The sequence below is a fragment of the Enhydra lutris genome, unplaced genomic scaffold (assembly GCF_002288905.1).
Source record: "Enhydra lutris kenyoni isolate GAN:26980312 unplaced genomic scaffold, ASM228890v2 scaffoldscaffold4, whole genome shotgun sequence".
Classification (NCBI taxonomy): domain Eukaryota; kingdom Metazoa; phylum Chordata; class Mammalia; order Carnivora; family Mustelidae; genus Enhydra; species Enhydra lutris.
Genome location: NW_019154088.1, coordinates 60012295 through 60040043, shown reverse-complemented (window position 1 = coordinate 60040043; position 27749 = coordinate 60012295). Strand labels below are relative to the sequence as shown.

Sequence of the window (27749 nt, the reverse complement as noted above, 5' to 3'; positions counted from 1 at the left end):
TTTTAAATGACTTTACTTCTGCATATACTATTATGTATACTGTTAGGTATCTTTGTGTAACTCTTTATTAAAACATTTGAAGAAACAGGCATAAAAATAAAATAAGCATTTCTGAAAATATATAACATGATATTGCATAAGAAACAAAATAATAATAATGATGAATTAGATAGACAGTTAACCAAAAGTAAAACTACAAGTGTATTCACAATAAGGAAATAATACGGCTATAAGACTCGTAAGGTTCGAGCATGTACATATAAAACAAAATATTTGAAGCCAGGTTAAAATCTCATCAAACATTTCATTTCTAGTGAAAGGTTTTTTTAAAACATAGCAATTATTGTTTCACTCAATACTTAGTTGAAATTTATCTTGAAATTTGAAAGCTGAGAAATATAATGGTATTATACATTAATACCAAGAATATATATTTAACAGAAAGTCATTCTACGTTATTAGATTATATTGATAAATTCAGAGGAAAATAATGTGTCTTAAGATCCATTCTTTTGGCTGTCTGTGTTTTATGAAAATCTACCACTATTGAAGTAATAACCATTTCTGTTTTTCCTTCAACTTAACAGGCTTAAAAGGGAACTTCATTAATCTTAATAATCAAGTTTGTGACTGGTATATACAGTGAAAAAGAGGAAAGGCAAATGTTACATTACAGTGAGTAATAATAACTAGATTATCTTTCCTTTTTAAAATATTGGTCTCACTTTTTTTCCTCTGTACCCACATCTTTTTATTTATACTCTAAACTACAGATTTTGGGGTATAATTTTTTTAACTGTCTAACTATATTTCATAATATATAAACTGTGATTCAAATTATTTTGTTAGGATTATATGTGTTTACACAGATATGTTATTATCTCTTTATAATATATTTATAGTAGCCTAGCAAGCCCTTTGATTTCAGAAGGGACCATGGAAGATAATTAGCATATAAATTTTCATTTTAGTGTAGCTTTAACCATTGATGTCATATGAATATTCTAGTTACTTTTCTTTTAGCAGATTTTCCACAAATACTAGGAGAGTCACCATGAATCAATTTTGTCACAGCAAAGTGATTCCAAAGTGATCTTTACTGAGTTTTCTTGGATCCTTGAAACTGGAACTTTTGGGATTGATGAGGTTTGTCAGGAAGACAGAAAAGATGGTGTCACTTCAGATCTGATATTCCTGGGTCTGGACTTAAAGATTATCTGTTGAAGATTGATTCTTCCCCATGTCCTCTCCAAATTCAGATCTCACTTCTCCAGAGGTTTAGAAGGCCCTATTTCACCACTGCCACACAGAAAAAGACAAAACTCAAGAAAAATAGTATTACAAGTTGACTGCTCTACAAGATACAACATAATTCTTAGGTCAGAATTCTATGGCTTTTGGCACCAGGCCAGCACAACATCACTACAACAAAGAATGGGAATAAAAGCTTAGACTGAGACTTAAGTTTATTTACTTTCTTCCTTAACATAACTCATTGTACCTTTCAAATATAAGGTGTTCTTATTACTAATATAATTCTTCACCTTTAGGGGCATTTTCTTTTTTCTTGCATGAGTCAAGCTAGAATGGGTAGGACACACGCCACATGAAAAGACAGGGGGCCAGCCTGGTAGAGGACAGTAGGGAGGAAGAAAGCAATTAAGAGTCTTCCCTCAAATCAAATAATTTTACAATGTACTTTTTTTTTTTTAAGTTTATCTATTTAAATTATCTCTACGCCCAAGGTAGGGCTCGAACTCATGAGGCTGAGATCAAACACCATATGCTCTACCAACTGAATCAGCCAGGTGCCCCACAATGTACTTCAACTTGTTAATGGAAAACCTCTGGTTGAAAGATCCAAGAAATTTAAAATTTCATGTTCTTTGTACTGAGTGCCTTCACCCATTAAGCTAACATTGTTTTCTTTAAATAGTAAATGTTGTACACTCTGCAAATGAAAATAAAGTACGCATTACACACACACCAAGGAGTTTTCCTTCCAGTTCCTAAGTTCATAACTCTCCTAAACTGCCCCTGTGATTCAGGGTAGAATTTTATTTTTTGCAACAACACTTTACCCTAATTTTTTTTTTAAGAAGTGATTGTCGGGGCGCCTGGGTGGCTCAGTGGGTTAAAGCCTCTGCCTTCAGCTCAGGTCATGATCCCAGGGTCCTGGGATTGAGCCCAGCATCGGCATTGGCATCGGGCTCTCCACTCAGCAGGGAGCCTGCTTCCCCCTCTCTCTCTGCCTGCCTCTCAGCCTATTAGTGATCTCTCTCTGTCAAATAAATAAAATCTTTAAAAAATATATTTTGTCCCACATTAGGGAATGCATAAGCATTTGAAAGAAAAGATGATTTTCATAATCTGGGCAATTATATTTCTGTCATCTAAAAATGAGCTCTACTGATTCTGATTAGTATAAGCAATTGGTTTAAGTACAATAAAAACAAAATAATAACTTCTAAAATAATAGGCTGTCTACCTGACTGTATTCCTTTCTCAAATAGTAAGTACAGAGGGTTATGCAAATTTTCTCACATAAAACTGTTAATATTCCTAATTCTGAAATGAAATGTCTTTTACATATTTGTCATCCCCCTGGCTCTAGAGTTTCCTCTGCCTTCTTATTGAAATGGTGATTAGTATATTGGTACATTCAATTCAAACCAAGTACTGGATTGCAGTCTTTACACCATCTTTTTTGTCAGCAAATGAGTAAGATAATGAGAAATTATAAAGGCTTCCTGCCCCCTAGTGATCTGTGGTAGATTTTGATAGGAAGTATGAACAATTCTGTCACTACCAAAGAACCTCAATGATTTGGTTCTCCTAAATAAAAGGAGACAAATAGGATTTAAGTTTCTAAATGCTAAACTCAACTAAGCATCTGAATATAAACATGTAAGTGGTATTAAATTCATTCAAAATTAGCATGAGTTCACACGCTGCTATTGTCATTTAGTTAATATTCATATTTACCAATATTCACAGACACAAAAAGCCTTGCATTTTAAATCATTGCACCTTTGCCTTTTGCCAGCAGATAAATTTGTAGGTGGCTAAATTTCATCTGGTTTTAGTAGGAGACTCTACCCATGTTACCAAGTAATATGTCCTTGAGTTTGATAGAAGGCAATGAAAGTGGGCCACCTAAGTGATTCTATAGACATCATCTATGGAGTCTTCATTAACTTGTATTTCTCTTTTCACTTTAGAAATAACATTTGGAGATGGTAGAAAGACGACCATTAAAGTAGTAGATTTTAATACAGTGGTAGTAAAACCTGTTGTATAGATTTTAGAAATCAGGCAGTAGATGCATAAAGTTAAAATCAGATTGGGAGGGGGATTGTTTCACTTAAAGCATTAAATATTCACTTTTTTAAAGTTTGCTGCTAGGTTAGGATGCATAAATGGCTGTCATTTCCTGACATTATCTTTCATTTCTTTTATGAGTAAGACTGTATAAGTTAACACAAAATATTTTTGGTAAATTGAATTATAAATAGCTAGAATAATTAACTTTTGTTTTTAGACAAACATATTACTCTATAAAATTTAATCAATCACAATATGGCAATTAGGGATTTTATTTTGTTTTTTACCCAAAGAAATGAAAATCTTCTTATCCAAATCATCTGTTAAGACAAAAAAAGGAAACTGGTTCTTCTGGGGCCCTGATTATTTGGGGGGAGTATTTTCAAATGATTTGAATTATTGAACTCATCAGTCTCATAACCAATAAAATGGTTATTGGTTGGAGATTAAAACTTAAAGATCAGGAATAGGGAAAACAGAAAGGAAAAAAGTCACAGAGGTAGAAATAGAGAAGTTGAATTCAAATTAATTTTTAATTGAGCACTTAACAATGGGCCCTCCAAAATGGCTGATAATACCACTAAAGGTTTAAGTTTAAATAAAGAAAATTAAACCATGTCAATATTATTTATTTCTAAAACATCATTCTAAGTGACCCATTCAAATAGTTTTGTTTCCAGCTCATCTATTTTCACATTATCCAACATGTTTACTAGGTACCCACTACCTTACCAGGCACAGCAGATCACAGATGATGAACATGGAGCACAGAGTTTCATAGGAGCTTGATCACATGTGTTCCTAGGCTGAAAAGGCCTTTCTTTGTACCTCTTGGGAGGTGAGGTATGTGGCTTAGTGATTTAAGTACAGGCACGCAGAAATCAAATAGGTTTAGGTTCAAATTCCAGCTCTAGTGTTTAATTTCTGTGTGATCTTAGGAAAAACACTCCAGTCTCTCTGAACCTCAGTGCCCCATCTGGAAAATCAGAGTAATACTTACCTCATACAGCTGTGAGGTTAATTAACATTGTGTATTGTAAAGCACTTAGTGGAACCTAAGGAGCACTACGTAAATGGATGTCGGGATTACTCAGTGTGGGCTCTAGTAGGATGGACAGACCATGGGCTTCCAAATCTGGGCAGCAGCGTCAGACTCTTAACACCCATAAGAACCCTATGTGATTCAGTTCACTGGCATGCATCCTGTCTCCCCCGTTCACTACACCTCAAGTATCAAGGAGATGGGGGGGCCTTTCCCAAGGAGATGGCTCCACAGAGCTTTTAGGCATCCTGGAATCCTAGGCATTGTTTAGGTTGGGGGTCTGTACAACACTGGCATTTATCACCAAGAAGCACTTGTTACAAAGGAGATGGGGTGAGGAAAGATGAGGAACTGATCAAGTAGATTAATGGAAAAAATTTAACTCATAAAACCCATTAGAAATTAAGAAATACACATTTCTTTATTTTCAACAATGTGTACACATACACATTCAGGTTTTTCTTTTGATTGATACTAATTTACCTCTTTGTTAACGATGTCAAAGTTTTGTTTAACTGCTAAACTGGTTCTTTTGGGGGGGATTTTCCAGAGATATATGAAATATGTGAAGTTCCTTAACTAGGAGTGTAGAGGAACAAGTATTGTTTAACCCCAGGAAGAAAGTTGCCAATCACCACCTGTCTCCCTTCCCCCTTTTTTTAGAATACAGAAGTTGGTATATCATCTCAAGTATTTAGGCTCGTCCTTGCCATGTTCACAGCAATTGTTTTATTAGGCATTTTATAGCTGTAATTTTTTTAACGTGTATTATTTTAACCTATCAAATTGATCTCTAATCTCACCTAGACAATTCCAAATGTTAATTTTTTTTATTCAACTTTAAATTTTGTTCACATTTTTGTTCTCAACTATAATACTTAGATATGATTTTTCATGTCAGTCTCTTTTTCCTTTTAATGGATGCTCTGACTGCCCTAGCAAAGTCTGTCCTTATTTTAATTCCTTTCATTTTATAACTAGCCCCTGGAATACTTATGTACTTTCTTCTAAGTGTTGTCCATATTCAAATTTCATACATTAAACATTAGCTCTGTGTCATTTTATGCATGAGAGTCATTTCTCTGAATTATTTTTACTTTAAAAATATGGGAGAGATTAAGACAAATTTCTGAGTCCTACTCCATTGCCGCCTTATTGTGCTTTATTAATCTGAGATTTCAAGTCCTGTCACTAAAGAATTCTAAACCTCTGAGTTGCACTGTAACTGGTGACAAGCTTGTTAGGCTCTGACTCCCTTTCTCCAGGATTTCTTGGTGGAGAACAACAGGCCCTTTAAGCAAGACTCTGTAAGACATAAGATCCCACATCTATCTGTCTAGATTCTCTTTTCATTTTTGGATTTGGAGCCTAATTACATAAATTATGAAAGCAGGAGGAGAAGGCAGCTTCCACAGCTTTGGTTCATTGCCTTCACAGCATGGAAGGCAAAAAGCAAGCGCAAGGAGTTACAGCCCTGTAACCCTAGCAGAGAAAGGAAGTCGGAAGAAACTGGGCTGGAGAGGGGTGTCAGCCATTTTTCATTCCCCTTGAGAGGCAGGCGGCCTTTAAATGTACTCTCTACTTTCAGGAGGAAAATTTGTACAATACACTTACAGAAGCCTGTGCTGCCCTGTGGTTAGTTCCAAAACATCTCACAAGGTGTCCTGTGTAATATGAAACTGGGAGGAGACAACATGGTGAGGTGGGGCTTTGTGAAACCGTAAACATCTTAGTTATGTAAAGTTAGATCACATTCAATGTTTATGTACTTGCTTGCTAATTGTTGGTTGTTATCATGTCAAAACATAAATTAACCCCCCCTTTTCCTAATGGAACATATAATCCTTTTTACAGGGTGGTAGTATTTAGAAAGAACCCTACTCTTTAACAGGGGGAGACCATTGCAATAGATTTTCATGAGGATTATGTAAAAAAGTGATCTCCCTAAAAATTATGTCTACCTAAGATACTATATAAACAGTTTGGAGATTTGGAGTGAGTTTATCTTCTCTCTTTACACAAGTCTCTGATGGTCTTTGGGTTTGTTAAAAACTTTTAGCAGGTTCCTATCAGTAGTAATGTATACACCATATTTCATTTAAAGTTGCATTTCAGATTGAATTCCTTGATAAACTACTGTCTGCAAGGCTAAGATGAATCACTTTTCCTGCTTTTTGTGCTGTGTGGCTTTAAAAAAAATGCCTTACTTCTCATTTAACTTTTAGTGTATTTCCCCCATCTCCATTTCCCATTATTTTGTTCTCATACCACACGCCTCCTATACTGTTCCTGTTCTTACTTAACACCACAGTGTATCCCCACAAATCTCTGAGCTCCCACTGTGCTCTATTACTTACTTCCCTTTCAACTAGATCTGTGTTAGTCAATATCTCTCAATTCTCTTGGCAATTTATTCTTTTATGCAAACTATAGAAAAATATGACTTGCATATCTTAAAAATTTGATGTAAACAAAAAGCAATGTTATGAAGTTACTGTTCATAATTACAAAATTATACTTCAAATACAGATGTTATTTAAAATCCCTTTCATTATGAGAAGGGTATTATAATGCAAGTAATTCACATTAAAAGGCATTCTATTCAATAGATGTGTTTATTGGTGGGGTCAGTTTTGCCAGTGTTTTAATTCACATGTAATTCATGTAGACCCTGTGGCAGCAACAGCTAATACTACTACTTTAAAAGTGATAAACTATTTCCACTTATATGCTCTGTGATTATTTTATAGTCCTCAAATTTTGTAGTCCTTTACAGAAAAAAAAAAGAGCATAGAGATAAACTGCAATTTGCCACAACACATTTCCTCCAAATCTTAGATAGTATAAAACACAAGACATTTTTTCCACACTCTATACTTTTATAGAACAACCAGATTTGTAATTGATTTCTTTATTTTATTTGATTTATCAATATACATGGCAGCTTTCTCAAATCTCAAAGTTCCAAAAGTATGTAATTTTAAAGGTGAAAAAAAAATCATTTTTCTTTAGATGTCATATTCCTAGAGAGCTATTAAAGTCTATTTATAAACAAAAATAATTGATAAACTAACACACTTTAGAAATCAAAATATCTTAAATTATTTTAAGTGAATACAAGATATGTCTTTTTAATTAACTATCATAGTTAAATTTAATATCACAAAACAAAATGACTTGTCCTCACTAGTTTCTCAAGTGGGGTAAAGTCATTGGGTTTTACACTTAATATAAGTTTTAAATGTGATTATTAAATGATAATATCTTATCAATTATAGGAAATATTCATTTATAGGAATTTCCTTAGGTCCATCAATGTTTTTAGGCCAAGTGTGAGCCCATGTCAACCTTCAAGTTTAGAGTCAATGCACCTAACCTGCCTAATAAAGCATGTCAATTTAAGAATATGAATTTCACTGATAAAGGGGAATAAACAGTGGCTAAATCACTGTTCAACTTACAAAAAAAAATGGGGATAAAAGTAGATGAGAGTTTCAAAAAACTAATTACTTAAAAAAAGTTTTTAAAATGAACATGAATGGCCAATGATACTGGATTTAAAACTTCACAGGATAACCTTAAAAAAAAAAAAATCCCACATAGAAATAGTAAAGTCATCACCTTATGATTCAAAAAAAAAAAAACAAAAAAACAACTAAAGTTCAATAGTCATTGGAGGGGTAACAACCACTGGTAGTCTACATTGAGAAGTAATTTTAATCATAGCTAAAACAAACTAAAATCAAAGAATTCTATTAAGAAATAACAAAAATGATAAACATTTAATAACACCTAAGATGTAGATACTTAAGATCCTAAACAAAAATATTAAAGGTAAAAGGGCCTTGAAATTTTTTCCCAACAATCCATCTTATAAATTTCTAAATAGCTCATATCCTTTGCTTTGGTGTTTTCTGTCTGCTATCAACTAAACATTAGTACAGTAGAAAATCACTTATGTTCTTTTCAAATGCTTGGCATTATAATGTGATCTCATATCCTTCCTCAAATTAAACTTTGCTCCACATATTCCACATGTATACAGATGAACATCCATGTGCTGTTCCAACTGTTCATTATTTGGGAATATCTGAAAGCAGACCTGGCATATCGTCTCACCAGCAGATAAATGAGAAATCATATGCCGTACATGGTCATGTTTTCTGAAGTTTCCTTGATCACAAATGGAACAGACATACCTGGCCATGCCTTTGTGCATATCATTGTGCAGTCGCAACTGACGCTCTCTTAAAAACTGCTTTCCACATGTCTGACACACAAACTGTTTTTCCTTAGTATGAACAGTATAGTGTTCTCTTAAGTGACACCGCTGATAAAATCCTTTTCCACACAGATTACAAAAATGCTTTCGCCTGTGATCTCTTTCGTTCTCTTCCATGATGGCACTCTTAAACACATCCTGGTCTAGGCAGCTAGACATATGTTCCATCACTAGATTTTCGGTCTCAAAACGCTGGCCACAATTAGGACATCGAAAAGGACAGGCGGAATGTTTGAACAACTGCTTTTTTTGGATACTGTTTATCTGGAAATGGTTGTCCCTAAAATCATCCAACATTTCCACAAACATATCTCTTATTTCTGACTGCTCGTCGGGATTCTCTTCCATGTCCATCTTCTCCTCCGCGTTGCCCAGCCCGTTCATTGTCAGATCCTGCGGTTCCCCACATCTCTGAGCATGTTCCTGAAGCTGCCTCCCCTTAACGAGGATCTGTCCGCACTTGCCACACGCACAGATGTTTTCAATGTGTTTGGCTAAGTAATGAGACGACAGGTCCTCCTCGGTTATTGTGAGTCCGCAGAGCTCACAGGACGCGTTTTCGGGATCCTCTTGTACTGGACTGCTGTTGTTAGGGGGCCTCAGACTTTCTAAACCACCTCTTTCATCAGCAGTTATCGACATCCGCGGTTTGAGAGATTTCCTACCACTTTTCTTAATACCGATATCCTCTTCGACGTAGTATCTATAAAAGGGCTCTTCGGGCTCATCTTCTAATTCGTCGTTGTCAGTGGACTCATTACAGTCTTTATCAGTCACTTTAATAATGTTAAAGTCTTTCAGTTCATCTGTGGGAATATCTTCGGGCTCCATCTTGATGATGATTCTTTTCCTCTCAGCAGCTCTGCTTTTTTCCTCGCCGGCTAGTTCAGACTCCACTGTGCTACTTTTTCGGCTTCCCGTGGTTGAAGTCGAATCATCAGCAGCCTGGCTGGTGTCTCCTCTGTACTTGTCCGTCTGTGTGGAAAATGCTTTGGAAGACTCCTTTTCGCCAAATTCGGCTTTGATAGTGCCATCTTTTCCATCCCTAATGTCGACTATTCTGTGATAGGACCTTGTGTTCTGGTATGAATGTCTATTAGTACAGGTCAGCACATGCTCATCTAACAATTTTTCACAGCTAAAGCCAAACCCGCAACTATCACAGGTGAAACTCCGTCCAAAGCGCCGCGACACACGTTCCTTTGGAGTTGATAATTTGGACACAGAACTTTTTTTACATACATCAAATAGTGGTTCGGGAAAACTGCCTAGCTGTAAAGACTCGTCATCGGGCTCTCTGTTGTGTGGAGTATTTACTGTTGAACTTGGCTCCGCACACCACCGGTTGGCCTCACTGCCATTTCTAGCCACTGTGTCTTCGTACATCCTCACCCCAAATATCATTTTGCTGTTCTGTTTGCTGGAAGCAGAGGATGAGCACTTTGAGCTCGAACAGTCTGCATCCTGTATGTCTTCTAAGCAGTCGGGAACGTTGTACAGCTGCAGGTAGTTCATTGCCACCTTAAACTGCTCAAAACTGGAGGGAGCCGTCATAATTTTTCCCAAGTACATAAACTGCAAAATGAGATCAAAACACTCGGCACTAATTTTCATGTTGCTGAGATTCAGTTGTGCGGTACTGTGCTGATGGTTCATGAAAAACATTCTAAAATAGGAGCTACAGGCAGCCAGAACGGCTTTGTGCGCTTGGAAGTAAATGTCGTCGATGGCAATGCAGCAGTCACAGAGAAAACCCCACTCCCTCTGGTTGTTTAGCTGCTGGAGGACGTAGCTGCTGTGGCTGGGCTTTGCCATCTTCTATTACTGAGAGACCTATGTGACACAAGAATAGTAGAGTCAGACAAGATAGCTTTAGAAGAGGACCTGAAAAGGAGGGTCGTTTTGATCGCACATTGGGACTTGGGCGATTTGGCTATCACAATAAAGGGATATATACATAGCTCTTCATTCGAATGTAGCAGAACTCAGTAACAGACACCCAAATCATCTTTCAGACGTGAAGATGACGATAGCCCAGCCATTTAGTCAAGCTTCTCATTTTGGTTTTAATAGAAGCTAAAGCATCCAAAGCAAAAACCATCATTTTGGTTTCATCACAACTCTACGGGGGAAAATGTATGCTAAATGTGAAAGGAAAAAGTTTAAAAGTATCTGAAAGATCCAAACAGTGAAAGTAAATAAAATAGCAACTTAAAAGTACATAACTGCAGAGTATTAAAAAGTCTCACAAAATTGCTACTAAGGAACTATTGTTCATTTTTTTTTAATTTTTTAAGATTTTTTTTTTTTTATTTATTTGACAGACAGATCACGAGTAGGCAGAGAGGCAGGCAGAGAGAGAGGAGGAGGCAGGCTCCCCGCCGAGCAGAGAGCCCGACGCGGGACTCGATCCCAGGACCCTGAGACCATGACCCGAGCCGAAAAGATTATTTATTTATTTATTTGACAGACAGAGATCACAAGTAGGCAGAGAGGCAGGCAGAGAGAAAGGGGGAAGCAGGCTCCCCGCTGAGCAGGGAGTCAGATCGGGCAGATCCCAGGACCCTGAGATCGATCGTGACCTGAGCCGAAGGCAGAGGCTTTAACCCACTGAGCCACCCAGGCGCCCCAGTATCGCTCATTTTTTAAGGGTGATTGAGTGTATTTTGGTTAAGAGTCCCTATCTTTTAGATATACATACTGACATATTGATATATGAAATGATATAATCTAAAATACACTAGAAAATAACCTAGTGAGGTGGGTGTGGGGGCTACAGATGATACAAGATTGGCCATGTGCTGATAACTACTGAGTCTGGGAGACAGGTATAATTCTATTTTTGTATGTTTGAAAATTTCCATAGAAAAAATTCTATTTAAGATGCTTATTATATTGGGGTGCCTGGGTGGCTCAGTGGGTTAAGCCTCTGCCTTCAGCTCAGGTCATGATCCCGGGGTCCTGGGATTGAGCCCTGCATCGCGCTCTCTGCCTGCCTCTCTGCCTACTTGTGCGCTCTCTCTGTCAAATAAATTTTAAAAATCTTAAATAAAAAATAAATAAAATAAAATGCTTATATTATATGGAAATGGCAACAAGTAAATAGGTTTGATCAATGCTCTTCCCTTGATTACTGGAGAAGCAATCAGTCTGTAAAGTCAAAATATGTCTTATATTGCAGGGCAGATACTTCAGGGAATAACAAAGCAGTGGATCCGTTAGGGAAAGAGGTGTCTATCCTCAAAAGGTAAATTTTTCCTCATTTTTTTAATTATTAAAAAAGAGTATACAAAGTAACATGTGCAAAAAATTCAAATATATAAAGTAAATAGAATAAAAACACACTTAGGTCACGTACCTCTTCCCAGAGGTAACCTCTCCAAACACTCTGGATTGTGTATCTTCAGTTCTGTTTATATGTATCCATACAGAGTCAATAGATGATACTGAGTACCTACTCAATATCAAAATCATACAGCAAGAGCAAATGGAAGCCCAGGCACATAGTCTTTTCTCTTGCTGTATGATTTTTTTTTTTTTAAAGATTTTATTCATTTTTTTGAGAGAGAGAGAGAGCATAAGCAAGGGGAGCTACAGGCAGAGGGAAAGGGAGAAAGAGGCTCCCCGCAGAGCAGGGAGCCCAATGTTGGGCTAGATCCCAGGACCCTGGGATCGTGACCGGAGCAGAAAGCAGATGCTTAACCAACTGAGACACCCAGGCTTCCCCTAAATGGTATCATTTTATATATACCTTTCTGCAACTAGTTTTCTTCACTGAACATATGGTAGACACTATAAATATTATTAATGTAGTGAGTTGACTTTGGGAAAAGAGGGAGAGAAAAACATTAAAAGCATTAGAAGCCCTATCCATTATATTATAAAACTAAAATAAGATCCAATTTTAGCCTCAATTTTTAATCTGTATATATAAAACTTCAGAATCTATCTTCTAGTTAAAAGTAAGTTCCTACACAATCTGAGCATAAAAAGAACATTTAACAAGCTGTTCAGAGAAATAAAATGTTCACTCTTCAGTCCCCAAACCCTTGAATCCCTACAGTGGTAATTAAGAGGTATCTACGCTTATTTCCACATGCTTTTTATTTGTTCGCCACAGACCGTATGTGGATCACATACCCCTTCTCCCCACTACCTAAGGACCTATCCTACCTCCTTCTTCCTGTTCTTCCTGTCTAATGACAGAAAGTCACATAGCCAGGGATGTGCCTCTAGTGAAAGGAAGGTAGCCTATAATGAGACCTACTGTCTTCTTAAAATTGCAACCATTATTACCACTTTTGTAAGGCAGGTCAAACATGTCACATAGGTACAATCTTTCAACCTTTTCAAGCTTCTATAAATCAGTTATCTGTACTCAATGCTCAGTATGTACCTAGATACAAAAGGCAATAATATGCACAAAGATATTCATCAATAATCTGAAATGCCTGGTAATAAGGGAGCTGTTAGTGAACCAAAGTAAATCAACCTTTACCAAGGTAAATCCACTACCTAAAATTCACGGTCACGTGGTCTTTAAAAATTATGTAAAACGAATCCAAACAACAACAAAATGAAAACACACACACACACACACACACAAATGCTGACCCCAAGCCCATTTTTTAAAAAAAGATTTATTTATTTATTTATTTGACAGAGATCACAAGTAGGCAGAGAAGCAGGCAGAGAGAGAGGAGGGGAAGCAGGCTCCCCGTTGAGCAGAGAGCCTGACACAGAGCTCGATCCCAGGACCCTGAGATCACGACCTGAGAAGAAGGCGGAGGCTTTAACCCACTGAGCCAAGCCACCCAGGCACACCCAAGCCCATTTTATTTAAGAGGAGATTTCTAGGTCTATAGTCATTTTGTGGGACTCAGAGAGAACTTTAACGAGTAATAAAGGGAAAGAGGCAGAAGGATAGACATCTCAAAAAAATTTTTAGTAGTAAGAGTTGCTAAAAAATGAAACAAACTCTTTTGGAGAACAATGGATGCCCTGCATGGAAGATGGATGAAAAGTCGTTGAGGACAGTATGATAGAAGGAGGAGGACACAGGCTTTGGGGGCACCTGGGTGGCTCAGTCGATAAATGTCTGCCTTTGGCTCAGGTCATGATTCCAGGGTCCTGGGATCGATCCCTGCATTGGGCTCCCTGCCCAGCAGGCTTTTCCCTCTCCCACTCCCTTTGCTTATGCTCCCTCTCTCACTGTCTCTCTCTGTCAAACAAATAAATAAAAATTAAAAGCTAAAAAAAAAAAAAAGAAAAAAAAAAAGAAAAAAGAACACAGGCTTTGGATCTGAGAGACCTAAGTTCCAATCTGCCTTTGCCACCTTATTTATCTTTACAGACCCCAAGTTTCCTGAATTGTCACAGTGGGAATAATAAAATGTCAAATACCTTATCAAACATGAGGAGTCATAGAAGCAATGTGTAAAACTATACTTCCTGACATGTGATAACTAATGAAGTTAGACTGGAAGTTGCTTATTCAAGCATCAGGAGCTATGTTTGATTAGATAACCTTAAAATTTCCTTCCAAATGGAGGAGTCTTGCAGAAGAAAGCCAGCAGCTAATCCATAAAGACTTTCAGGTTTTAAATCTCCTGTGCTTAAAATAATGATATAAAGAGCTTAAAAGTTCCAAGAACTCTTCTATTCTAAGCTAAATGGAAAGCAGTTTTATGGCCAGCCACCAAACTTGGCGCAAAGACATACACCACCACCATGACAGGCACCGCTACCACTGGAGCCATAGTTCAGTTCCGTTGATAAAAAGACAATCTGTGTTAACATAAAACACGAACACAAGAGCACCAAGGGCATTTTCCTTGCAACAAACACACACTGAGCACTTCAGGCGCCAGACACTGCATGAAGTACCAAGAATCCGCAACAGCCACGAGCATTCTGCAACCTCGAGGACACACCCCTGAGGGGAGTCTTGACTTCTTCTGCATTAGTGACTTCATTCAACATGTACGTATTCGGTAAGGTGCCTCCTTTGTGGAAGAAGGCATCACGCTCGGTGACGAGAACCAAGGGCTCCGGGTCAGAAAGGCATGGGTGTGAATCCCACTGTCTTCAGCCGTCTCTCTCCATCCCTGCCTTCGAAGCTCTCAGGGCTTGGGGTGGAACAAAATTCTGCTAACACTACTTCTACAGCTTCTAGGCTGCCCTGGAACTGTAGTGTCCTCAGTGGCATTGTGCAAACATCCACGTTCCCGTAAACCGGACTTTAAAAGGTGAAGTAACTTTTTTTTTTAGATTTTTATTTATTTATTTATTTGACAGAGAGATCACAAGTAGGTGGAGAGGCAGGCAGAGAGAGAGAAAGAGGAGGAAGCAGGCTCCCCGCTGAGCTGAGAGCCCGATGCGGGGCTCAATCCCAGGACCCTGGGATCATGACCTGAGCTGAAGGCAGAGGCTTTAACCCACTGAGCCACCCAGGAGCCTCAAGGTGGAATAACTTTTAATAGCAGTCCTACACCCAGTAGTCCCAACAACTTTGTTCTTGTTATACCTCACTCAGAAAAGCTTGGAGAGGGCCTAATAACACAAAACAAACCCCCAAAACACAGAAAAGAAAAAAAGGAAGCAGGGCACAGAACCAGGGGTGAGGGATCTGAATTCCTGTGAGACTTTTAGCTTGTTATCTCTTGAGAATAATTTTTGCATTAAAATTTTAAATATTCATTCACTTATTAAAAACAATTTCACTCCAGGTGCCTGGGTGGCTCAGTGGGTTAAGCCTCTGCCTTCGGCTCAGGTCATGATCCCAGAGTCCTGGAATCAAGACCCGCATCTGGCTCTCAGCTCAGCGGGGAGCCTGCTTCCTTCCCCTCTCTGCCTGCCTCTCTGCCTGCTTGTGATCTCTCTCTCCCTGTCAAATAAACTCTTGAAGAAAGAAAGAACAAACAAAAAAAACAATTTCACTTAAATTCCAAAAGTTTTCTCCTTTCAATTTTTTTATATTCTTAAATAGTTCTACCAAAAAACCTTAACTTTATCTTACAGTAAAGCTTGCAAATGTTTTAAGTAAAAGTACTGCTTATTATTTTATTTTATTTTTTTAAGATTTTTTATTTATTTATTTGACAGAGATCACAAGTAGGCAGAGAGGCAGGCAGAGAGAGGAGGAGGAAGCAGGCTCCCTGCTGAGAGAGAGCCCGATGTGGGGCTCGATCCCAGGACCCTGGGATCATGACCTGAGCCGAAGGCAGAGGCTTAACCCACTGAGCCACCCAGGCGCCCCCTGCTTATTATTTTAGCTCTTGTTTTTAATTCCAGTAATATCCAGTGTTATACTAGTATATACAAGTTAATATCCAGTGTTATACTAATTTCAGGTGTGCAATTTAGTGATTCAACACCTGCACACAATACCCAGTGCTCATCACAGGTTCCCTCCTTAATCCCCATTCCCTATTTAACCCATTCCCCCACAATGACCCCTTGGGTAACCATCAGTTTTTTCCCTAGCGTTGAGAGTCTTGTTTCTTGGTTTGCCTCTCTTTTTCTCCCTTTGCTCGCTTGTTTTGTGACCTTAAATTCCACATATGAATAAAATCTTCTAGCATTTGCTTTTCTGATTTATTTCGCTTAGAATATGCTCTCTAGCTCCATCCATGTCATTCCACGTGGCCAGATTCCATTCTTTTTCATAGTTGAATAATATACCATTGTGTATATATACCACATCCTGCATCCTTTTTTTTTTTTTTTAAAGAAGATTTTATTTATTTATTTGACAGACAAAGATCACAAGTAGGCAGAGAGGCAGGCAGAGAGAGGAGGAAGCAGGCTCCCTGCGGAGCAGAGAGCCTGATGCGGGGCTCGATCCCAGGACCCTGGGATTATGACCTGAGCCGAAAGCAGAGGCTTTAACCCACTAAGCCACCCAGGCGCCCTGATCCTTCATCCTCTTTATCCCTTTATCAGTCGATGGACACTTGGGCTGCTTCCACATCTTGGCTATCGTAAGTAATGCTGCTATAATCACAGGGTTGCATATTTCTCTTTGAATTAGTGTTTCTGTATTCATTGATTAAAAACCAAAAAGTAGAACTGCTGGTACACGGTAGCTCTATTTTTCACTTTTTGAGGAACCTCCATACTGTTTCCCACAGTGGCTGCATCAGCTTGCATTCCCACCAACAGTACACAAGGGTGTAGTTGTTCTTGTCTTTATAACTGAAATATGTGGCTGCTTTTGTGTTACTGGTGAAACAAGTTTATTACAGCTAGAAGTGAAGTACTTCAGGAGAGCAGGACTTCAAATGTGATCCAAAGCCAGGGTTCTAAGGCCAGAAGGGTATCTGTATGCATGCAGTTCTCCCAGAAGAGAAAGGAGTTAGGTGATGCAAAACATTTTACACTGAATTTTTAAATTTTTAGTTTGAAAGTTTCATCTCATTCAAAGGCAGCTGCCAAGCACATTCAGCATATTAATTTAGATACCCACAGATGTTTAGAGAGATCTGATCTGGTCCAACATTCTTATTTCATAGAGGGGGCAAAGATCTAAGACTGTTAAATTGTGTATCAAGGAGGTAGTTAAGTGCGGTAAAGTAGGTACTAGGATTACAGGATGGAATTCTGACCACCCAGGTGGGTACCAACCACTTGGGACTCTGTAATGTGCCCTCCTGCAAAGAACACTCAGCAGGGACGGGGCAGTCGTCCTCACAACTGGGTTTACTGGCGAGATGCTCTTGCACAAGCCACTACCCACATTTGAACTCTTATCTCTAATGCTATTTTATCTGTATGGGTGCCTCCAGTCTTATTCAGTAGACGTGGTCCCTAAATTACAGCATGTAAGCTATTTCAGTAAACTTCTCACCGACACAGTAAGGTATCAGAAATACTTTTCCTTCATCACTATAAATCTCTTAAATTGGCAAAATCAGCTTTGCTGAAACTTTCTTTCTTTTGCCTCTGCCTTAGTCAAATGATAATTGAAGGGCCTATAAACGAGCATATAAACTGAATGAAGAAGTTACTTACAGTTACAATTTTGGACTGACTCCTTCTGTAAAGCAAATAATCTCTTTTCAATGTGTGCCATAGACCAAGGAAGCTCCCCTGGGGACAATTTGCATAGCCTCGGTGAGAATCTCCAGCAGAGCCTAGCATTAGACTCTCAATTCAGTGCCCCAATCTCTGAACTACTAACAATTACCTCTGGATCTCCAAGGTCATTTAGGTATATATACAGTGATTTTCTCATACCTATTTGTGTCTTATATGATTGGATATATGTATATGGATTTAATTTGAAGGTTACAGACTATCCTTTTAAAGAGCCTGCCTGAAGTGAAATGAAAGGATTTTCTTATGTTAATAAATCAGAGTATCAGAATGTGTCAAACCCCTACAACATTCCTAACACTGCATAAAGCACTGTGGTAGAGGGTGGAGAAGGATGGTAAACGTAGAGCTAATACCACATGAGAGATTAAATTTTGAACCAAGAAACAATTTGAGAATAATTAAGTACACCGAATAAAGTTCAGCAAGAGAGGGAAAAGAAAAAATCATGACTGTACTAGAACAGTAGGCTTTGGGAAGGATGTAGGATTTGAGTGAAGCCTTAATGAATGAATAGGATAGAGAAAAACAGAAGGCAAGGGGAAAGACATTTCAGGTATCTGCATAAGTGTGTAGGTATAAAGAATTGGGAGAGGGGTACACAGCAGCATAAACAAAAGTATGAAAATGTAATGGGAGGGAAAGCAGATATGCTCTACTGGACTGGTAAATGGAGGTTATAAAGGTAGAGTAAATGAAAACCATCGTACAACAATAATGGGAATAGCCAGCATTTGTTAAGCCTTAATATCAATGGTCAGGCTCCAGTCTAAGCAAGTGTGTGTGTGTGTGTGTGTGTGTGTGTGTGTGTGTGTGTAATGTGTATTGTATGCAATGTTATATAACTTCTGGAAGGCCACAGAGGACTTGGTGGGATTAGAACACAAGCAATATGACTCTTGAGCCTGACAATATGGCCTCAGTGATTTTTGTCACCTATAAAAATAAGGTCACGCTGGCGAAATTCTTTCCTAGAATACCATTTTCTAAAGTAAATGGTCCAATGTCTAAGCTTAATTAAGTTCCTTAGATTTTCTCCTTGAGATTTTCAGGAAGAACCAGTTTTGTAGGTGCTCCTAAAAAGCTTCCCTTCAAGGCACTTAAATGACAGACACAAGGTTAAAAATTTTTTCACTTTTTAGAACAGGCATTCTGGCTGGTTATTAGACTGCAAATTCAGTACTTAGCACAGGAAGTTCTGAAATTATAATTGGGTTATGTTCCAAAACTTTATTTTTAAGTTAGTTATTTGGAACTTGAAACACATATTCCCATAGAAACAATGCTATAAATGGTGAGTCAGTTCTATGCTCACACCCTAAAATCTTTTAAAACCCTAATGTAGCTTTACATCAGTCCTACCAGAGCTACAGGGTGACTTTTATCATTTGTACTAACAGAGGTACCATACAGCAATGCCTACCTCACTGACCTCCAGGTATAAGGATGCGACGTAATGGCCTCTGTGCCCTGTGCCTAGCACACACTGCCCACACAGCTAGCCCCTGATGCACGCTTGTTCAAATGAAGTCTTAAAAAGAGCCCAGAAAGGGGCGCCTGGGTGGCTCAGTGGGTTAAGCCTCTGCCTTCAGCTCAGGTCATGATCTCAGAGTCCTGGGATCGAGTCCCACATTGGGCTCTCTGCTCGGCAGGGAGCCTGCTTCCTCCTCTCTCTCTGCCTACTTGTGATCTCTCTCTGTCAAATAAATAAAATCTTTAAAAAAAAAAAAAAGAGCTCAGGAAGCAGGCACCAATAGATCTGGATACAAACTCTACCACTTATTTAGCTATGAGGAAACATCTTTACCTCTCTAAACCTGCTTTTCTCATCAATAACGATAATCATACTCCTCCCAGGGTTCTCATATAAATTAGAGAGGACAATTTCTTCTTGTCTTTTTAGTCAAGCATAATACAATTTTCCTTAAGTATTAATGTCATCATTGTGAACACAGTTCATAGAATTTGTAATGATCAATGTCAACCTGATTCTTTATAGATGAGAAAACAAACTGAGGCCCTAAGAGGTTCAGAGACATGATCAAGGTCACTTCCAGTTTTAGTGGCTGACGGCAAAGGCCCTTGGCTCCTCAATCCTGGTCCCTGAGTACAGAACCAACTGGCTGTCTGCTTTCTCCTCTGCATTGTGTTTTGCTGAAATACACGAGCTATTCAAATTGGCAAGGGCTGTTTGCACCTACACAAAATGGCCTGAGACTGCTGTACTTTGGGAGATTGTGGTTTGCTGGCTGGTTACTATTTTTATGCCTCCTTGCTCGTCAAGCCAACAGCGATCACTTCTGAAAGGGATGTTGATCTCCCGCTGCCCACTATTTCAATCTGTTATGGGTTATGAAATTAGACAAAAACTCACTGAAGCTGAATTAATATAATTTTCAGAGAGGACCTAGGGAAGTAATCTATAAGATAAGACTTTAATTCCTGCACTTGGTTTCATCTATTTTAATTGTTAATAGGCAATGATCTGCTTTAGCCTTGCTTCTGGCCAGGGGACTGGATAAGCTGAGGTTGCCAACCGAGTAAATTCTGAGTAAGTGAGGTGTTACTACAGGTAAGCTGCTAGGTCTAGGAAATAAATTTACGCATACAGAAAGCAAAGTGAACACAGTGGCTTCTGGAATATTTCTCTCTCCCTCCAGGAGAAGAGAGGAGCATGTGGGTGGCTCAACTGGTTAAGCACTGGACTCTTGGTTTCACTTGGGTCATGATCTCAGGGTCCTGGGACTGGGCCCTGCATCAGGCTCTTTGCTCAGGATTCCACTGCAGGATTCTCTCCCTCTGCCCCTTTCTCCACTCATGCTCACACACAAGCGCTCTCTTAAATAAATACATACATACATACACAAACATATAAAGAAATAAATTTTAAAGAAAAAAAATAGAAAAGTACTTAATCCAGGCAGTCTCTACATTTTGAGCTGTTCATCTTAAAGAGGCAACATGGCATCTTCTGACCACTAGAGGGCACCATGTGAACAGTAGGCTTCTCTGCAAAAAGCAGCTTTACCAGGAAGTCACTTTTTGCACGTGGCATTGGTATTCTTGGTATTCTCAGGGTTCATTTTGTGGAACTTAGATCTATTCCAAAGTGCCTCTGTGACTTTGGGACCCACCTAAATCTGCTCCTCCCCCTGAATTCTCTGTCTCAGCTGGCACTGCCATGAACCAATCACCCAGGGTACTTGGGAGTCACCTGGGACTTCTCCCTCCCTTAATTGTCACCAATTTTCCAGTATTTCTCAAATCTGCCCCACTATTCCATGCCTATCTTCCCTGCCCTCCTGAGGCCTCTAACATCACTCCCAAGTTATTACAACAGGCTCCTTAACTGGCTCCTTAAATCCATCCTTCACCCTCAAACAATAAAGAATAAAAATAACAAAAATCAGACCATATCATTCTCCTTAAACCCTTCTATGGTTCCCTTCATGTATCCTCAGGGTAAAGGACAAACTTCTAAGCAAAGCATAGAAAGCCAACAGTGCCCACCCATCTAGTCTTATGTTTGGCTGCTTCTTGCTTCAAACTTCATGTTCAAGCAGCATAAAACTGCTTTTGCTCTTTCTACTCCAAACCCCCCACCCCAAGCCCACCTTACTTAATGTACTTATCTCCGTTTTTATTCATGCCGACTGGTGCTTCTGCCTGAACCTCCCATATACCTAAGAATCAGTATATCACCTCCTCCAGAAAAACCGTAGTACCTCCCTCTCCCACTATTTTAGGTTTTGATATTACTCTATCATCTCCTTATTTTGCACGTATTTACACTATATTTTCATCATCAGAACAGTAACATAAAGTAGGTGTTAAAGCGCAGACTAACGAGATTGCCTGCGTTCAAATTCTGGCTTTGCCACTTACTAGGTGTGTGACCTTGAGCAGGCTGCGTATGTAATTTGTGCCTCAATTCTCTCATCTGAGAATGGGGATTATGATCCTTCCTAGGGTGTAGAGTTATCACAAGGCAATGGCTGTCAGGGAGAAAATGCTAAATAAGAGCTGGCTACTACCCTTATCTGTGTGTCTGTCTGTAGGTCTCACCACTAGATTATGAGCAACCTGAGGGCAAGGCTGTTAGCCTGTTTCTGTGCTATACAGTAAGCATTTAGTAAATGCCCCTAAAGAAGCAGCTGGTGAAGCAGCTCTAGGACAAGGGGAAATGCTACCCGGACTCCTTCCCTCAGCAGATACACACAGCTTTTTGTGTGTTTTTTCCCAGTTATAGCTACCTTTTTCTTGTTTAAGTCCAACCAAAACCCTGAAAATTTCACTCTCTCATCTAATTAAAAGTCAACAAAATGAAACCAATAAAAAGAGTATCATAAAAAAGTGTGTTCATTCTAAGAAGCTTAACTCCATTTTTAAGCCTTAAATCTATTTAAGATTTAAGATCCCCTTCATCCCCAGGACCTACCACAGCAAAGCCTTCATGCTTTCATATATGCTATGCCATTCGCTTTGCTTAGAACCTTTTTGATGTCCAGCTCACTCTCTTTGGAGAGCCCCCCCCCCCCGCCGCCCATCCCAGGATAATGCAGATGTCCCTCTTCTGTGCTTCCAAACAGCCCCTACCTACAACTATATGGTGACCAAAAAATGTATCATCCAAACTGAATGTTACGTCTATTACCACACTCTTGGCACGGATTATAATTATGTGGCTCCCCTGCTTTGCTGTAAGCTCCCTGAGATCAAGGCATTGTTTTAGTCATCACGGTGTCCCTGAGCCTTTAACAATGGCCCGGCATTTAGTTGGTATTTGATCATTTTTGAATGAATAAATGTTGAAATAGGCATTTTATCTTACTTATCAATTTCTTCCTTCCTTGTAATCTCTACATCCACCAAGGGGCTCAAAGTCACAACCCTGAGATCAAGAGTCACATGCTCCGCTGGCTTGAGCCTGCCAGGCACTCAATTTTTTGCATTATTTGCATTTTTGCACTTAAATTTTTGCATTATTTCAATCATGGCAACTTTTACGTAGTCGTCAAAAATTTACAAAGCAAGTTCCCATACATTAAAAAACTGGTTCTCACGACACTGAGATAGGTATTTTCATTATCCTCATTTTGTGAATAAGGCAATAAGTTTAGTGGTTGGTACTGAAGTGCTCATCTTGTAAGCAGAAGATGGGACTCAAACTCTGGAGTCTTGATTCAGAACCCTGAGTTTCAGCTTTTGTAAGCCAGACAACACTCTTCCTGGCAATGACTATTAACTGAAGTGCCGCTTTGGAACGTCCTGAGCCTCACAGTCACCCACTCTCACACAGCCCCACACGGCAGGCAGCACGCCATGCCCCTGCCCCATCTCCTCTTCCATCTGCTGACTCCCACAGCCCATTAGAGCAAGCCCTTCCCTAACACTAAAAGATGTCAAGTGGGGACGGAGCTCTTTAGTTACCTTGAAAAAAGGATTATGTGTAGCTCACGTAGATAAGAAATGAAAAATCCGACTGGTGATTTAATTCATTTTCCAACATTACTGGGAAAACGATTTTAAACTCAGAGCAGAGCAGTGTAAAAAAACCCATGTCCCCAACACTCAAATAATGTTGTGATTAAACTTCTATGTACTATTTTGGGGCTTCGTTTTCAGAACATCATCAACCACTTCACACTCATTCTGTAATTTGACTAAGATCTCTTGTAGTTCCCATACAAGCCACGATTTAAGTATAGTTAGAAATCTATCTTAAACATGTGCCGTGTCCTCCCATGCCACATCTACAAACTGCAGTCATTAATCCCCCTTCTTCGTTCTAATTCTCTTTCCTTGATGTTTGGCATGCTACCTCTAGATACTGATCAAGGAGAACCCTTCACACCATATCAATACAGGGATGTCTGGGCAGTGGTTTTCATGGCAAGTATAGCCACTCCTTCCCTCCCAACTATGAAATTATTAAACTCTCTACAAATATGAAGCTTTGGGGGGTTTGATGTTTTTGTTTTTTAAAATGAGTTTGGCCAATATAAATCAACACATCAGAGGCTGGATGGACATCATCATTAGCATGAAAAAGTTTGAGAACCAGACCACGGAGGTAAAGACTTCATAAGGACAAACTTAAAATAGCAACCCTGTTATATTTAAACACTCACGTCTGTTACTTGATCATAGAATTTTAAACCAGTCCAAGGCAAAACATTCCTTTTCTCCACCTAGTCAATTCTCACCAACCTGAATAGGGAATAGAGAACATAAGGCCATGAATCATCACAGGCCATCCTTAGGCAGGGTGAGGCATATACAACAGCACAGTTATGATCGAATGCTGCCTCTCCTTGTTTTAAACAAGGAATTATATTATTAACATCTCTGGAATGATGTTCATTTTTGTATTTTATGTACTCTAGTATAGGTTGAATTTTTACAAAAAAACATGGATTTTGTATTTCCATTTTGAGAAAAAAAAATATACATGAATCACTTTTAATTTGGTTCACATAAAAGCATGTAAGACCAACAATGTCAATATTTCAGGGTAAAATATACTAGCACAAGGAAAAAAATATCAGGAGAAAACATCCCGTAGAGAACAAAGTGACCTCTCAAGCAAGTGTTTTTCAAATACAATTTAATTTTTTGGGAAGACAACAGATTACAGCTTAACAATAAAAATCTATGGAAACTTTTCTGCCTTTGTATCCCAAATGGTTGTCTCCCCTTTGGGCCAGAAGGTTAATAGCTAAGGCTTATTAGCACTTTCCTGACTGGAAGAAGAGGCCTGAAAGCAGATACTTCTTTTTTCCTGCACATTAGGATAGGAATTGGTGCTAAAAAGAACACAGAGACACTTTTTTTTTTTTTTTTAAAGATTTTATTTATTTATTTGACAGACAGAGATCACAAGCAGGCAGAGAGACAGGCAGAGAGAGAGGAGGAAGCAGGCTCACCACCGAGCAGAGAGCCCGATACGGGGCTCGATCCCAGAACCCTGGGATCATGACCTGAGCTAAAGGCAGAGGCTTAACCCACTGAGCCACCCAGGCGCCCCAAGAACACAGAGACACTCTTAATAAAAGCTCCATGAACTTATCTTCTCCAGAGCCTGGCGAAAGAGAATAAGGAAAGGAAACAGTACAAAAATTTAGCACTGTTCGGGTGCCTGGGTGGCCCAGTGGGTTAAAGCCTCTGCCCTCCGCTCAGGTCATGATCCCAGGGATCTGGGATCGAGCCCCGCATCAGGCTCTCTGCTCAGTGGGGAGCCTGCTTCCTCCTCTCTCTCTGCCTGTCTCTCTGCCTACTTGTGATCTGTCAAATAAATAAAATCTTTAAAAAAAAATTTAGCACTGTTAACATGAAATCAAAACACAAGGTCAAGAGCAAGTGGCTGAGACTGCACTCATGCCCCGCTAAGGTCCTGGTTAAATATGGTCTCTTTTTTCTCTGACAATGAGGCACCAGGACTCCCCCACAAACCACCCCCAAAGTAGGCCATCCCACTGGAATGGGAAGAATAGAAAGGCTTCTGGAAAGGCGACTCAACCTGAGTTATTCTACACAGTGAAAATTTGGTCATGATGAAGAAATCTCTTAAAACGAATGTTAAGATGTTAAAGAAAAGTTCTACTGCAGACGGTCTTTATTGATCTTTGAAAATAGTTTCCCATCCACCAGGTTTCAATTTTCTCTAAGATGAGGAAGCCCCCATCCAGCGCCCAAACCCATTCAGTTATTATTGATACTTCATCAGATAGCCAGCAAGTGAATCAAAAATAAAGTTTTGAGGTTGTGATGGCCAGCCATCATTCAGGCTTCATCTTTTAGTATCCCAATTCTCTCCATCATGTCCATTTGCACTGACAAAATTTCATAGACTCAAATTTCTTCGTTTCAAAGAAGGTAGTGATTGCTTTGAAGTTAACATGAGAACTGCATCCTTCTCCATTTCTGCTCCAAAGTGCCTTGAACTTCGAACCATGAAACTGATTCTAAGTCTCCTCAAAAAGCCTGGAACCACTCCTCGGGTTCGAGAAAATCGTTCCTGTCGTGAGACAGTGAGACATACGGTATGGAACTACACTCAGGCCAACAGAGAATCTGCGCGTTACCTACCACGTTTAAGCTCGACTGGAGTTATTATTAACACACATACAAAATGCCCTGCTGTCCCCCAGAAAACATCGACTTTCATCGACATCTCCCCGACGCTCCCAATTTGGAGAAGGTCGTGTTAACCTTTCAGATCCTACAGACGCGTTCGTTGATTAATTTACCTAAGACTGGGACGGTGGCTGAGCTCAGACCCAAGCCTCCAAGTTTTAGCGGTTATGATTTCCGATCTACACCCAACGCATTTGCCGAACATTAACAGAACTTCTAGCAAGCGCCCACCACTGGAATCGAAAGCACTTTTTTCCCAGCAAACACATCTTTTCCACCGAAAATTCCCAAACCTGAGACCCACTACTTTTTACTGAACAAAAAGCGTGTGTGCCGGCAAGAGGGGGTGAAAAGAGCGTGGCAAGAATTTGCACGGCTCTTACGCCTCCTCCCTCGGAGCGCGCCCAAGTCTGCGGCCTCGGGCTCCGGGACACTTCCCCTCCCACCCGCCGAGGAGCCGCAGCTGTAAGTTGAGAGAAGCGGGCTCTGGGCACGTCAATCAACCGGGTCCTCCCGCCTCCCGTCTACACCTCCCCTCCCCTCCCCCCCCACCCCAAAAAATAAAGACAGAGAAAGAAAGGGAAAAGAAGGTAACTAATTTGAGAACTAGTCTCCGCCGGGGCTTCACCTCCGACCCAGGGAGGCCGCACGTCCCGGACGAGGTGCGCCGGCGAACGCCGGGATCGAGCAGGCGGCCCGGCAGCCGCCCGTCGCCGGGTCCTCGCGGCGCGTCCTCCGCGCCCTGGATCCCCGCACGGGTCGGCACCGCTCCGGCCCCGCACTCCGCCAGGCCCGCGGCCCGCGTCCTCCCGCCCAGGCCAAAGTTGCGCAAATAGCCCCACAACTGGCAGATACTCACCGACCGCAGCAGGAACCGGGGCTGCGGAGGTTTTAGGGAGTTTAAGGCAAATCAGCCGCGGGAAAGGCGCGCGGAGGCGAAGGGGCAGCGAGCTGCAGTGGCGGCGGCGCGCGGCGTTCGGGTTGGGCTGCGCGGAGAGGCTCTGGCTCTGCCAGGGACTGTGCTGCAACAAAGGACTTCCGCTGCCGCACAGCCGCGCCTGCCGCACCGCACTGAGCCGGCCCCGCTTACGCGGCGACTCCGGGTCTGCCCACCAGTTCGCTGCGGCGTCCGCCAGCCTTCCCCTCCCTCTCGCCCGCCCACCCACTCCGCCGCTGGCTGCTAGGGGCACCCGCGGTCGCCTGTTTGTTTGCAACAAGTTTCTGCGTCGGGCTCCGGGGAGGCTGGCGCAACCCGCATCGCGGGGGCCGGCGCGGCGGCGGCTTTACCACCCCTCTCGCCCCTCTCCCAAGGGTAGGCTTGGGACCTCCTCCTCCTCCTGTTTGCACAGCTGGATGGGACTGGGCTCCTCCCGACTCCCCAAGGGCAGGATGCTGTTTTCCCACTCCGTCCAGATGTCAGACCCCTGCCCCGGAGGGCTCGGCAGCCGAGCCTTCCCTCTCAGTTCGTCCCTGACGTTGTGGGGGCGCCAGCACCCTTGCCCCGTCCCGTGCGCCGCCAGGCGGTCCGGGGTCGCCCATTCCCCGCGCTCCCCCCACTCTGCCTGCCATAGGCCTGTCCGCCTCTGGCCTTGAGTCACTTCCCCCGCCATGCCCCACCCCACCCAGCTCGCCTCCCCTCCCAGGCTCCAGCGGCTCAGCCTCCTTGGCCCCGCGCCCCCACCCCTCTCCCCGCGAACACGCGGGCGCATCCTTCCCCACCCCCACCCTCGAAGTGAGGCACTGCTGTGCTTTTGCACGCCCTGGGGAAAGTCCCCGGGTCACGCGGTTGTGTGTGGGGAGCCTGTGACGCTCAAGCTAGTCTCCACGCTTCCGCCTACAGAGTCACGACTGAGGACCGTAGCGGAGGTA

At 40.9% G+C, this 27749-nt stretch overlaps 1 protein-coding gene across 2 annotated transcripts; it reads right to left on the bottom strand.

Annotated features, from left to right (window-relative positions):
* Positions 1 to 115: 115 nt before the first annotated feature.
* LOC111158514 (zinc finger and BTB domain containing 1) lies at positions 116 to 27359 on the bottom strand. Of its 2 annotated transcripts, XM_022520598.1 has the most exons (3): positions 26740 to 27357; positions 8566 to 10481; positions 116 to 1299 (listed from the first exon to the last, which is right to left on the bottom strand). In XM_022520598.1, exons 2-3 carry the CDS (start codon positions 10461 to 10463, stop codon positions 1263 to 1265), a joined length of 1935 nt encoding a protein of 644 aa, XP_022376306.1. In that variant the 5' UTR covers positions 10464 to 10481; positions 26740 to 27357; the 3' UTR covers positions 116 to 1262. The 2 variants fall into 2 exon arrangements, with proteins under 2 accessions (XP_022376306.1, XP_022376298.1); XM_022520590.1 differs by lacking the exon at positions 116 to 1299 and having other exon boundaries at positions 6966 to 10481; positions 26740 to 27359.
* Between the last annotated feature and the right edge of the window lie 390 nt (positions 27360 to 27749).